Source organism: Rhinoraja longicauda, chromosome 18, assembly GCF_053455715.1.
Source record: "Rhinoraja longicauda isolate Sanriku21f chromosome 18, sRhiLon1.1, whole genome shotgun sequence".
NCBI lineage: Eukaryota > Metazoa > Chordata > Chondrichthyes > Rajiformes > Arhynchobatidae > Rhinoraja > Rhinoraja longicauda.
Window position 1 is genome coordinate 40444598 of NC_135970.1, and position 15296 is coordinate 40459893.

At 44.4% G+C, this 15296-nt stretch overlaps 1 protein-coding gene across 2 annotated transcripts in view; it reads left to right on the top strand.

Moving 5' to 3' along the window:
- The first annotated feature begins 4260 nt into the window (after positions 1-4260).
- ccdc73 (coiled-coil domain containing 73) overlaps positions 4261-15296 on the top strand; it is a 102706-nt gene continuing 91670 nt past the window's right edge. Inside the window, exon 1 of one of the 2 annotated variants that reach the window (XM_078415568.1) lies at positions 4261-4570. In XM_078415568.1, the coding sequence (XP_078271694.1) occupies positions 4553-4570 (18 nt within the window). In that variant the 5' untranslated portion in view covers positions 4261-4552. The remainder of the gene's footprint in view (positions 4571-15296) is intronic. The other variant, XM_078415570.1, reaches the window with a different exon arrangement.

Sequence of the window (15296 nt, forward strand, 5' to 3'; positions counted from 1 at the left end):
TGTTCTAGGGGCCGGAGAACCTAGGGTGATGGAGGAACTGAAGGAAATCCACATTAGGCAGGAAATGGTTTTGGGTAGACTGATGGGACTGAAGGCTGATAAATCCCTAGGGCCTGATGGTCTGCATCCCAGGGTACTTAAGGAAGTGGCTCTAGAAATAGTGGAAGCATTGGAGATCATTTTTCAATGTTCTATAGATTCAGGATCAGTTCCTGTGGATTGGAGGATAGCAAATGTTATCCCACTTTTTAAGAAAGGAGGGAGAGAGAAAACGGGTAACTATAGACCAGTTAGTCTGACATCAGTGGTGGGGAAGATGCTGGAGTCAATTATAAAAGACGAAATTGCTGAGCATTTGGATAGCAGTAACGGGATCATTCCGAGTCAGCATGGATTTACGAAGGGGAAATCATGCTTGACAAATCTACTGGAATTTTTTGAGGATGTAACTAGGAAAATTGACAGGGGAGAGTCAGTGGATGTGGTGTACCTCGACTTTCAGAAAGCCTTCGACAAGGTCCCACATAGGAGATTAGTGGGCAAAATTAGGGCACATGGTATTGGGGGTAGGGTACTGACATGGATAGAAAATTGGTTGACAGACAGAAAGCAAAGAGTGGGGATAAATGGGTCACTTTCGGAATGGCAGGCAGTGACCGGTGGGGTACCGCAAGGTTCGGTGCTGGGACCCCAGCTATTTACGATATACATTAATGACTTAGACGAAGGGATTAAAAGTACCATTAGCAAATTTGCAGATGATACTAAGCTGGGGGGTAGTGTGAATTGTGAGGAAGATGCAATAAGGCTGCAGGGTGACTTGGACAGGTTGTGTGAGTGGGCGGATACATGGCAGATGCAGTTTAATGTAGATAAGTGTGAGGTTATTCACTTTGGAAGTAAGAATAGAAAGGCAGATTATTATCTGAATGGTGTCAAGTTAGGAGGAGGGGGAGTTCAACGAGATCTGGGTGTCATAGTGCATCAGTCAATGAAAGGAAGCATGCAGGTACAGCAGGCAGTGAAGAAAGCCAATGGAATGTTGGCCTTCGTAACAAGAGGAGTTGAGTATAGGAGCAAAGAGGTCCTTCTACAGTTGTACCGGGCCCTGGTGAGACCGCACCTGGAGTACTGTGTGCAGTTTTGGTCTCCAAATTTGAGGAAGGATATTCTTGCTATGGAGGGCGTGCAGCGTAAGTTCACTAGGTTAATTCCCGGAATGGCGGGACTGTCGTATGTTGAAAGGCTGGAGCGATTGGGCTTGTATACACTGGAATTTAGAAGGATGAGGGGGGATCTTATTGAAACATATAAGATAATTAGGGGATTGGACACATTAGAGGCAGAAAACATGTTCCCAATGTTGGGGGAGTCCAGAACAAGGGGCCACAGTTTAAGAATAAGGGGTAGGCCATTTAGAACGGAGATGAGGAAGAACTTTTTCAGTCAGAGAGTGGTGAAGGTGTGGAATTCTCTGCCTCAGAAGGCAGTGGAGGTCAGTTCGTTGGATGCTTTCAAGAGAGAGCTGGATAGAGCTCTTAAGGATAGCGGAGTGAGGGGGTATGGGGAGAAGGCAGGAACGGGGTACTGATTGAGAGTGATCAGCCATGATCGCATTGAATGGCGGTGCTGGCTCGAAGGGCTGAATGGCCTACTCCTGCACCTATTGTCTATTGTCTAAATCATCCCAAAATATTCTGAATTTCAGGGAAATGCAACTGTAGTTGTGTAATCTCGTGCAATTTAATCTACAAAGACCAAATGTGCTTGAAAAGCTGCAGCAAGTGAGAATCTTAGTGTCAGGTTCATATCTGGGGCATGACAAATACACTCTTGAAATGCTCTTTAAATTATGCTAAGTGTAAACCCCATGTTTGTTTTCCCAATATAAATTGGTTAGAACCTAATGTTGGTTGTGCTGACTTACATGTATGATTTAAATTGCAAAATTTGGATAATATGCAACAATTTATTGATTAGTATAAGAAAATAAGGAGCATGGAAGTGAATGCAATGGGTTAAATAATTTCTGGCATACATGACTTGGTAACCACAATTCATATCTATATGGGACTTATATTTGAATTTAGTCTCATGAAGGATCCCAACCCAAAATGTCACCTATCCTTTTTCTCCAGAGATGCTACCTAACCCACTGAGTTACTCCAGCACTTTGTGTCCATCTGCAGTTCTTTATTTCCATTTCTATATTAATGCAAGTTGTAGTTGCTAAGTCATGTATGCCAAAAATTATTTAACCCATTGTTAATTTTCATGCTCCATTTTTTTTCTTGTAGTAACCAATTGACACATTTTGTCCAAATTTTGCAATTTGCAGTGATGTAATTGATATCTATATTTTTGATGTCGCTGATTTTTGCTTTTGGAAAATTTGCATGCTATGGGAAGATTCAGTAGCAATATTCAAAGTTATGGGTCATTTATAAAAGGTCAAATTATAAAAGGACTGGACAAGCTAGATGCAGGAAAAATGTTCCCAATGTTGGGCGAGTCCAGAACCAGGGGCCACAGTCTTAGAATAAAAGGGAGGCCATTTAAAACTGAGGTGAGAAAACTTTTTCACCCAGAGAGTTGTGAATTTGTGGAATTCTCTGCCACAGAGGGCAGTGGAAGCCAAATCACTGGATGGATTTAAGAGAGTTAGATAGAGCTCTAGGGGCTAGTGGAATCAAGGGATATGGGGAGAAGGCAGGCACGGGGTATTGATTGGGGACGATCAGCTATGAGCACAATGAATGGCGGTGCTGGCTCGAAGGGCCGAATGGCCTCCTCCTGCACCTATTTTCTATGTTTCTATGTTTTTCTATTTTTAAAAGAAAACCAGTTTTCTCAGACAGGAGGGTATAAATTAAACTAACTGGCAAAATGGCTTGGAGATTGGCTTGGAAGAGGGCACTAACATCAGTTTACTTATTCTGCCAAGAATTTGGAGGATTTTGCAAAGACAACATAGGTTGAGTTACCACAGTACCACCCTTATCGATGGGTTTGGTAATAACATCAGTTCTTTGTGAGCAGAGTAGGTTAGCAATGGAAGTGGAAAGGTTGAGCCAGTCAACTTTGCGTCAGCAGGTTGCAATGAATAAATTTCAAGTGTGTCAGAAGGAGGCTACTGCAGAATTGGACATTGTAGAAATATAAGAAAGGATCCACAATCTGGCCAAAAAATGAGCAAAAAAGGCAAGAAAAGAGCTTAAAAATCACTTTGGCCTCACAATTCAACAAGATGGGATCTAAGGTGATAAAGCCAAGTTCTCTGCAATGGACTGAACATTCCGAATTCATCAAGAAGGGATCTAGCACAGGGAAACGAAGGTCTCTGCTCAGGTCTGATGGATCAGAATCAAAGAAGGTAAGGTCCAAAGGAATAGTGAAAATAGAAGAGGGGCTGGGGTTACGTAGTTAAGGCAGAGTAGGGGAATGGGTTAGAAAGATCCAATTTTATAATTCAAAAGGCAAAGTTTGCTGCCTTTGACGTGCTATTGCACCAAATTGGTTGAGAAGTCACCACCGCCTCGCCGCACAGAAATTTAGCCAGCCAGGCCTTGATCTTGAAACTCAAGATCAAGTCTTTCCGCCCTCCAGGTATCCACTTGCACTTTGATTGTTGGGGGTAGAGGTCCCTTGAGGACGAAGGTGGCAGCGCATTGTACTCTGCCTCCTTCACCACCTGAGCAAAGATACTAGAGGAGCAAGATGAACCACTCCGTCCAAATCGCCTATACTGAAGTGTAGGTACGCAAAGGAGCGTAACGTCCGCCATTTTAGTAAGCAAAACCCGCCGTTCGTTATGCCGCTCGCAGTGTAATCAGTGTTTTTGGGGAACAATATGTGTGACGATACCATAAAAATGCAAAATATATCTCATCTATCAATTCACAGATTTTTATTATTTTTCTTTTTAAGTGTTTCTGCAAGTTTCTGCCTACTAAAATGGCGCCATGACATACTACGGTTTTTAGTGGTCTGTCTTCCTCTGCTCTATTATCTTTGCACCTGTCTGCGGTGAGGTTAGGTGCGCGCGTGCACGTGCACGCTCCCGCCCTCGCCACTTGACTGAGGTGAGGCGAGCGAGTCCGATGCGCGTACACGCACCCCGCCCTCGCCGCCTGACCGATGCGCGCGCACGTGCACGCACCCCGCCCTCGCCGCCTGACTGAGGTGAGCGTGACCGATGCGCGTGCACATGCACGTGCACGCGCCCCGCCCTCGCCGCCTGACTGAGGGCTCGCGTGCACCCCCTCCTCGTCTTCAGCCCCCGACCATCACGAGGCGAGGTGCGCGCGGGCCGGGTCCCCCCTCCGGGACCAACCGCCACACGCATCCGGGCAACTGGGGAGCATCGCGGGCGCCCGCGCTCAGTCAGTCGCCTCGCCGGTCCACAGTGGAGCTCCTGTCTCCCTGGAATCCCCCCTCTCCTCCGGTGGGTGGGAACGGCTGGAGGACGCGTTTCTGTTTTGGCTGACGGCCGCTGCAGCCCAACCTACCTTCCCCTCGATCTAATCTCCTCGCCTTTGCCTCTCCGGCGGCCATGCAGTGCCGGGGCCAGGTAGGCAGCTACGCGTGCGCAGTGGTCGCAGTGCAATGGCGGAACGACGCGGAAGGAAAAACAACCCCCTAGATTTATTCACAAAATGCTGGAGTAACTCAGCAGGTCAGGCAGCATCTCGGGAGAGAAGGAATGGGTGACGTTTCGGGTCGAGACCCTTCTTCTTGGGACAAAGGAAGGATATAGGTGGAGACAGGAAGATAGAGGGAGATCTGCTCCCCCTCTGTGATTTCTCCTGCCCTCCTACTCTACGACCACATCTTGACCCAGACTCGCCTCTGTCCATCCTTTCCCCTCCTCCTTCCCAGATTTCCCTCTATCTTCCTGTCTCCACCTATATCCTTCATATCATATCATCATATCATATATATACAGCCGGAAACACTTTTCGGCCCTCCAAGTCCGCGCCGCCCAGCGATCCCCGCACACCAACACTATCCTACACCCACTAGGGACAATTTTTACATTTGCCCAGCCAATTAACCTACATACCTGTACGTCTTTGGAGTGTGGGAGGAAACCGAAGATCTCGGAGAAAACCCACGCAGGTCACGGGGAGAACGTACAAACTCCTTACAGTGCAGCACCCGTAGTCAGGATCGAACCTGAGTCTCCGGCGCTGCATTCGCTGTAAAGCAGCAACTCTACCGCTGCGCCACCGTGCCGCCCATCCTTCCTTTGTCCCACCCCCGACATCAGTCTGAAGAAGGGTCTCGACCCAGAAACGTCACCCATTCCTTCTCTCCCGAGATGCTGCCTGACCTGCTGAGTTACTCCAGCATTTTGTGAATAAATCGATTTGTACCAGCATCTGCAGTTATTTTCTTAAACAACCCCCTAGTTTGTGTTGGTATCACAAAATGCCGGAGTAACTCAGCGGGTCAGGCAGCATCTAGGAAAGGGGGAAAGGGTGACGTTTCGGGTCGAGACCCTTCTTCAGACTAGTTTTTGTTGGTGCTGTGTAAGAAGGAACTGCAGATGCCGCTTTACATCGAAGATAGACACAAAATGATGGAGTAACTCAGCGGGACAGGCAGCATCTCTGGAGAGGAGGAATGATGGCGCTTCGGGTCGAGATCCTTTATCCGAGTGAGAGTCAGGGTAGAGGGAAACTCGAGATGTGTGGAAGGGTAAGGTGTGAAAACGACAGATCACCAATCTGAAGAAGGGTATCGACCAGAAACGTCACCCATTCTTTCTCTCCAGAGATGCTGCCTGTCTCGCTCAGTTACTCCAGCATTGTGTGTCAATCTTTGGTGCATATCCAGCATCTACAGTTGCATCCTACACAGACAAAGCAGGCGATGATCAAGGAAATGTAGAATGGATCACCATTGGCCGAGGAGAGGGTGACAATGAGGCAAACAATCAGTAAAATTAATCAGGAGGATGGTGAAACTAGTTGGAGAACTAGGGCCGGGGAGGGGCGAAGAGAGAGGGAAACCAAGGGTTTCTTGAAGTTGGAGAAATCAATATTCATATGGCTGGGTTGTAATCTGAAACAGACCTAAAACAGGTGGAAACGCAACAACGCAGGCAGCATCTGTGGAAAAAAAAAGATTGTTAATTTCATTTTGTAGCTGTTTTAATATAAAAAATGGGGCAGCTGATTCTGTGCTCAGCGTAAGTTCATAAGACATAGGTTTAAAATTAGGCCATTCGACCCATGGAGTTTGCTCCACCATTCAATCATGGCTGATCTATCATTCCCTCTCAACCCATTCCCTCCTGCCTTCTCGGCGTAACCTTTGACACCTTTACCAATTAAGAACCTGTCAATGTCTGCTTTAAAAATACCCAGACTTGGCCTCCACAGCCATCTGTGGCAATGAATTCCATACATTCAACATGCTCCTACGAGAACATAGAAGGGTCAAGTGTTTACTTGCATAAGTACTGAAAACGGAACAATTATTTTTTTACCTGCAGCAGCATAACGGGTCTGTTAACACTGGTCATAGATAACACAATAAAAGAAAAAAAAATTAAATAAATTAAACAAACAAATAGTGCAAAACAGAAGCTCAAAAGCCCTAGTGCAACCGAGACAGTTTCTAGTTTAGTTGGTGTTTGTAGAGCTGGACAGTTGTTGGAAAGCATCTGTTCCTGAACCTGGAGCTATCACAAAATGCTGGAGTAACTCAGTGGGTCAGGCAGCATCTCAGGAGAGAAGGAATGGGTGACTTTTCGGGTCGAGACCCATCTTCAGACTGATGTCAGGGAGGGGGCGGGACAAAGAAAGGGTGTGCTTGGAGACAGATAGACAGTGGGAGAACTGGGAAGGGGGAGGGAAAAGAGAGGGACAGAGAAGCTATCTGAAGTTAGAGAAATCAATGTTCATACCGCTGGGGTGTAAGCTGCCCAAGCGAAATATGAGATGCTGTTCCTCCAATTTGCAGTGGGCCTCACTATGACAATGGAGGAGGCCCATGACAGAAAGGTCAGACTGGGAGTAGGAGGGGGAGTTGAAGTGCTGAACCACCGTGAGATCAGGTTAGTTAAGGCGGACAGAGCGAAGGTGTTGAGCGAAACGATCGCCGAGCTTGCGTTGGTCTCGCTGATGTAGAGAAGTTGACATCTGGAACAGCGATGAGGTTGGAGGAGGTGCAGGTGAACCTCTGCCTCACCTGGAAAGACTGTTTGGGTCCTTGGATGGAGTCAAGGGGGGAGGTAAAGGGACAGGTGTTACATCTCCTGCGGTTGCTGGGGAAAGTACCTGGGGAGGGCGTGGTTTGGGTGGGAAGGGACGAGTGGACCAGGGAGTTACGGAGGGAACGGTCTCTGCGGAAAACAGAAAGGGAAGATGGGAAGATGTGGCCAGTAGCGGGATCCCGTTGGAGGTGACAAAAATGTTGGAGGATAATTTGTGGTATACGCTGGCTGATGGGGTGGAAGGTGAGGACAAGGAGGACTCTATCCTTGTTACGAATGGGGAGAGGGGGAGCAAGAGCGGAGCTGCGGGATATAGAGGAGGCCCTAGTGAGAGCCTCATCTCTAATGGAAGAGGGGAAGCCCCGTTTCCTAAAGAATGAGGACATCTCGGATGCCCTAGTGTGAAACACCTCATCCTGGGCACAGATGCAGCGTAGACAGAGGAATTGGTAGTAGGGGATATAGGGGATAAACGTCACCCATTCCTTCTCTCCAGAGATGCCGCCTGTCCCACTGAGTTACTCCATCATTTTGTGTCTACCAGATACTCTATCAGGTCCAGATGCTTCCCGAGAGTACACTCTGATGAAGGATATGCTGACATCGGCCTTGGTGACTGAGATTACAATGCCGTTGGGGGCTATAAAGCACACCAGTGTTTTTGCAATCGAAGTGTGCATAGAATGGATGGAGCTTGTCTGGTGGTGATGCCTCACTGTCACTTGAGCTGCCACTTTGTTTCACCTTGTTAGAAGTAATGGCAAGCAAGCACTGCCACAGCTGCTAAATGTTCGTCGTCCTCCAGTTTTGAATGAAACTCTCTTTTAGTCTTTTTGTTGGCCTTAGAGGTCATACCTGGACTAGCTGTACGAGTGCGTCGCCAGACTTGAATATGCAAGATCTGATACTCAAAAGATTATGGACCCCCTGTTCACTCAAGTCTTCCGGTTGGGAACATTTGGATGGTTTTGTTGGGAACACACTCCTCCATAATTTCCTTTTGAAGTCAGTCTACAGCCGTGGCATATTCGTTTAGGTCCATTGTCTAGTCCTAGAACATCGTTCAGTCTACTGACTCCAAACAATCTCGCAGTCACTACTCTGCCGCTCCTGACCAGCTCTGTGCATTCCTCACCGTTGGAGCTGCACTCTTCAGTGGCTGCCTATATGCAGGAGGAAGGAGCACAGCCAGGTGGACTATTTCCCAAAGTGAGGGCAAGAGATGAAGCCATAGGCAGTTACATCACTAATTTGCGCTGTTTCTTTAATATTTAGAAGGTCAAAACTGTTCTTTTTGATCCTGTCCTGTTGTGCTGCTTGCAAAATGTTGCCACAGAATGATGCCTTTTTTTGTTTTACGAAACAGTACAGCCAGGGAACCGATCCTATGGCCTGTAATGTCTCCGCTGAACACGATGCCAGGTTAAACTAATTTCTGCCTACATGTGATTCATATGTATTCATATCACCCTGGATAGCCTTGTGCCTATCTTTAAGCCAATTGTTGGTATTTTATTATTCTGCACTATTTTTAAACAGCGGAGATTTAATTGTAAAAGCCTAATGTTGCTGGTTACACATTCCCAAACAATATACAGGACATTTTACCTAACATGATCTTTGTTATAGAAGGAGATCGAGCCGTGCATTGTTTGGACATTTTATTGTTCCCCTCCTGCTGGATAACCAGTACTATAGCAACCTAAGACAATGACTTGCACAATTCAACTTGAACTCAGTCTGAAGAAGTGTGTAGGAAGAAACTGCAGATGCTGGTTTAAACCTGAAGTAACTCAGCAGGACAGGCAGCATCGCTGGAGAGAAGGAATGGGTGACATTTCGGTTGAGACCCTTCTTCAGAAGCTCTCTTTATAGCTAATACCTTCTAATCAGGCAGCAATCTGGTAAACGTCTTCTGCACTCTCTCCAAAGCCTCCACATCTTTCCTGTAATGGGACAATTAGAACTGCACACAATACTCCTATTAGTATGGCCTAACCAAAGTCCTTTAAGCTGCAATATACTTTCATAGAAACATAGAAAATAGGTGCAGGAGTAGGCCATTCGGCCCTTGGAGCCTGCACCGCCATTCAATATGATCATGGCTGATCATCCAGCTCAGTAACCTGTACCTGCCTTCTCTCCATACCCCCTGATCCCTTTAGCCACAAGGGCCACATCTAACTCCCTCTTAAATATAGCCAATGAACTGGCCTCAACTACCTTCTGTGCCAGCCTTGGTCACCCTGGAGCCATGTCTCCGTAATCCCAACTATATCATAATCATTAATAACTATCTCCACATTTAATTCATCCACCTTATTATGTATACTCCTTGCATTGAGACACAAAGCCTTCAAGCTTGTTTCCATTTAATGAGACCTCAGCTTAATGTCAGGTTCAAAAGAAAGCATCTTCAACAATATAATAGTCCTGCAATACTGCATTGGAATTCTATGCACTGGGGAGGCAATAGAAGCATAACTATCTGACTCAGATGTGCAAAAATTACCTACAGAGCCACAGCTATCATATTGATAAGACTGTTGTTTGTGTTGACTGCTCTTCTAAAACTATTCCTCTGGCTGTTAAGCACTTTGGAACCCACCGAGGATGTGAATGGGGCCATAGAAACACAGGTGTTTTATTATTATTAATAGAGAAAAACTAACAACTAAGGGGTTACTGCTGCACGTATGCCTATTATTAGTGTTCTGCCAGAAAACATCACAATCGGGATATATTGCACGAACGGAACCAATAAAAGCTGCACATGATGTCTTGAAGTCCCATGATAGGAAATATATTTCTCTCAAATACCGTGACAATAATGGGCTTGCTGTTCTCTCCACTGACCATGCAGGAAATTGAATGACATTTACTGAAAAGAGACATAAAACAAAGAATGGCAGGTGGCAACAGGGAGCAGAGACAAGAATGTAGCCAATTTTAACAGATGTGAATCTGCTGGACATGAATGGCTTAAAAACTAATTTTACGCAATTAAAATGATTTTTTTGGAAACAGTTTTCTGTTTCTGCTGCGAAAGCTAATTCCACATGACATTCAAACCATTTCCTTATTTTCAATGCAAAATGTGAATATCTGTATTCATCATCACAGAAAAAAAATCAAATTCAGATTTTATAATTATATCAAGCCAATTACTACTGAAAATGTCACAGAAAATATTAGACATATCCTTTCTCTCAGCCTCAGCTCCGTTCATAACACTTTTGCTCCTAAGTTAGATGATTGTGAGTTTAGGTATCTTAAGAAAATATTGAAGTCGATCGGCACTTTAGCTGCACCGTTGGGGATGTCCTTAAGGTAGCATTAAATTAATGGCACAACTTTATTCTTAGAGGTTATATGTATCCCATCATGCTATTTTGAAGAACAGAGAATTACTGTCTGTGCTCTGGACAGTCTCTCAGCCACCATCACAACACTTGCATGCGGCCGAGCTATGCCTGCCTTTTTGTTGGCGATGTAGAACAGTCCTTGTTCAACCTTAATCTGGCACCATTCCACAACTCTTTCTAGTTTTTAGTTTTAGAAATACACTGTGGAAACAGACCCTTTGGCCCACCGAGTCCGCACTGGCCAGCAATCCCCACACATTAACACTAACCTCCATACTCGAGGGACAATTTACACCTATAACAAACCAATTAACCTACAAACTTGTACATCTTTGGAGTGTGGGAAGAAACCGAAGATTTCAGAGAAACCCCAGGCGGTCATGGGGAGAACGCACAAATTCTGTACCGACAACACCCGTAGTTGGGATTAAACCCAGGTCTCCGCCTCTGTGCCACCCACGTTATGTCAATTTTATCAACTTTGCTACCAACTTCCACAGTGGTCTCAGATTCACTCAGACCATTTCTGACACTACCATTTTCTGGTTATCTGCGTCTCCATCTCAGGAGACAATCCATTGCGATTTATTATAAATCCACCGACCCCCACGGCTGAAGATGGACACAAAAAGCTGGAGTAACTCAGCGGGACTGCCAGCATCTCTGGAGAGAAGGAATGGGTGACGTTTTGGGTCCGAAGAAGGGTCTCGACCCGAAACACGAGTCTGAAGAAGGGTCTCGACCCAAAACGTCACCCATTCCTTCTCTACAGAGATGCTGCCTGTCTCGCTGAGTTGCTCCAGTCTTATGTGTCTATCTTCGGTTTAAACTAGCATCTGCAATTCCTTCTTACACATGACTCCCATAACTACCTTGACTGGACCTTCTACCTCTCCGTCTCTTAAAAGGACTCAATTTCCCCATATCCTCTGTATTTTCAATTGAGAATTCTCACTCCGTGACACCTGAAATATCCTCAGGAAATGTGACTTCTTCTTCTACTGTGGTTGATGGAACCCTCACCAACATCTTCTCCATTTTGCCCCATTCTGGTCTCTCTTTCTAACCCCCCCCCCTCCCCCGACAGTGCAGGGATAGAGTTCCCTTGGTCCTTACCTTCCATCCTATCAAACTCCACATCCAGCACATCTTTGTCATTTTCACCAGCATCTGCACCTTCCTCACCACCAGTCACATCTTCCCCTCCCACTGCCATGTACTGCATGCCATCAAGGGGGACAGATGTCATCATGAACCATCCCACCCCGGCCACCGTCTGTTTGTTCATCTGCCCTCTGGTCGACGTTTCAGGTCGATCAAATCCCGAACAAACAGACTTAAGAACAGTTTTTACCCCAGGGCCATACGAGAACTGAACACTACCTTTGCACTAGGCAACACCGTTAAAAAATCTTGTACTTAATATAATTGTATTTATGTATTTATTTGTTTTTGCATTTATTGCATATATGTTTGTACGCACCGTCAGGATTGGCTATTTTTTAATTTCGTTGTACTCGTTGCAATGACAATAAATGAATATTATTATTATTATTATTATATTATTATTCACACCATGTTGAAGGCAAGGCTAATTATAGGTTGCTTCTGGTCAATATGAACTTCTGCACTGATTGTTTCAGGGGTCAGCAAAGAAGAATATTTTACATCCTCCACCCACCATTATTAGCCTCTCTCATCGTTGCCGAGGAAGGGGAGGTAGGGCAGGGAAGGATGGGAGGGCATAGATGGAAAGGAAATGCATAGTATAAAGTTATAATTTCCTCAAGGATCACAGATTAATCAGATGGTTCAGGAATAATATGCATATTAGTGATTTATTACCGAACAATCCTTGTAGCATTGCCTGCAATGTCAAATGGTGTATAAACATCAGGTTAGGGAGCTGACAAAACAAAAATATTTATATGTGAAGTAGCTCTCTCGCTCACCCTCTCTACCTTTATTCTTTCTTGGAACTGTGCATTATAACTCGTGTTTTGAGGAACTATGGGATCGTCACATCAAATGTTAGCCCAGGTTAGCCATCCAATTGTAAGAGGATTAATGAAGAGCATGTACTTTTTCCTTGCCCAGATCCTGTTTTATGAGACAATTTCTGTACCTTTTTGCAAGAATGCTTGCAGGCTTTCTTTCGAGTAGAATCGTTAGATAAGAAAATCTTGCAGCTCCTTCCATTGTTCCTACCAAGGGCCTAGGCCCACACACGAGCCCTCTCATGAACTGGGCCCTTATGAAAGAACTGTCTACATTCCAAGGCTTAGCTGACATTGTCCATTGTTCTGTGTTTTCACAGTCAAATTGCTGAAATTAGAATTTAGTATTTCAATTACTATAACTGATCAAAATGAAGGGTACAAAAGATAGGTATAATTTGGTCAGATCAGCTTTAGTTATTTCTTATAGTGGTCATGATCCTCTGGCCATTATGTTGTGGGAGAATGGCCTGTTAGACCGAATAGTCTTTTCTAGTCCTTCAGTTTTACACTTTTGTAACATTTAAACAATGACAATACTTTGTTTGGGTGGTGAACAAAGCATTTAGAGAGGCAGGACACAAAGTGCCTGAGAATATTAAAATTGCAGCAAGGGTTTGTGGGACTCTTTGGGAATCTTTTGAATACCTGGCTGATTTAAAGTAAAATATGCTTAGAAGAAGATTTGCACTTTTACTATATATTCCAAGTCTCTTTCAGGCCATCCCTTAGCTCTTTATAACTAATTATTTATGAAGTGTTGACGCTGTTGTTGTAAAGGAAACATGGATGCCTTTCTGGGCCAAAAATGTTCTCATAAACAGCAACATGACAATAATCAGATCTTCAGGATTTTAATAATGTTGATTGAAGGATTAATATTGGCCTAGAAACATAGAAAATAGGTGCAGGAGTAAGCCATTCGGCACTTCGAGCCAGCACCACCATTCAATATGATCATTGCTGATCATCCAAAATCAATACCTCGTCCTGCTTTTCCCCCCCATATCCCTGGATTCCGTTAGCCCTAAGAACCAAATCTAACTCTAGAAAACATCCAGTGAATTGGCCTCCACTGCCACCCGTGGCAGCGAATTCTGCAGATTCACAACTATCTTGGTGAAAAGGTTTTTCCTCATCTCACTCATAAATGGCCTAATACTATTCTTAAACTGTGACACCTGGTTCTGGACTCTATAAGATCCTCTCTCATCCTTCTAAATTCCTGTGAATACAAGCCCAGTCGACCCATTCTTTCATCATATGTCAGTCCCGCCATCCCGGGAATTATCCTGGTGAACCTACGTCACACTCCCTCAATAACAAGAATGTCCTTCCTCAAATTAGGAGACCAAAACTGCACACAATACTCCAGGTGTGGTCTCACCAGGGCCATATGGAACTGCAGTAGGAACTCCCTGCTCCTATACTCAAATCCTCTTGCTCTGAAGGCCAACATGCCATTAACTTTCTTCACTGCCTGCTGTACCTGCATGCTTACTTTCAGTGACTGATGTACAAGGATACCAAGATCTCGTTGCACCTCCCCTTTTCCTAATCTGGACAACAACAATTTTCTATCCAAATAATTTCAATATTTAGGGTGGCACAGTGGTGCAGCTAGTCGAGCCGATGCCTCATAATGTGGAGTTTGCATGTTCTCCTTGTGACCGTGTGGGTTTCCTCTGAGAGCTCTGGTTTCCTCCCAGATCCCAAAGGTGTGCAGTTTTTAATAGATTAATTGACCTCTGTAAATTGCCCCTAGTGTATAGGGAGTGGATGCGAAAGTGGGAAAACTAGTGTGAACAAGAGTTGGCGTGGACTTGATAGATCGAAGGGCTTGTTTTCATGTTGTATCTTTCAATCAATCATTCAATTCAAGCCAACAATCGGAAAGTGTTGTCAGTTGGGGGAGGGTTGCTGGGCCCAACAGGAGAGGTTTGGACGGAGGGTTGCCAGGCCCGCAGGAGAGATTTGGACCCAACGGGTCTAATCTAGTGTCAACTAAGATTGTTGTGCTCACGTCTCTGGAGCGATACTGGAATTTACAATCAACTCAATTGTAGTAAAAATGATGTATTAGCAGATAATATAAGCATATGGGATCCCCAAGAATGTGTTGATACTTGCCATACTTCAAGAGGCTCGATTCCCACATGAAATCATATTTGAAAATTTAACTGATCTTAAGTAATAATTCCTTTAAATCAATAGCAGTGGGAATTGAATTAGCTTCGTATGAATACGTTAAACGATACTTACACCTTACAAGTTGTTACATGCGAGTTCAAAAGACTTGACCAGTGTTTCGAAAATAGCACCGGTCTGAAAGTTGGCAACTGACAGTATGAACATATATCGTTGCAATTTCTTTTTAATTAGAATGTGTTGATTATGATGTAATTGGCCTAACCTACCTGATCTATTATCTAAACAATCATAATATGTTTCAAATCGCAAGTGTTACCATGATACTGGAGGTTACATACATTTATGTATATTTCAAAAGTTTTTGATAACCAGTGGGTCCTTTAGATCAAACAATGATTTAAGGACTGGCAATAAAATCCAAGCAAATAGGATTATTCTTTTGCCTTCTGCCATCCAGCTAATTTCATAGTAATTTCATAGAACATTAAAAGGGATTTAAAATTAAACATAGAAAAGTCTCAATTTGTTTATCTACAACAAATCAAAGCAGATTAAAATCCT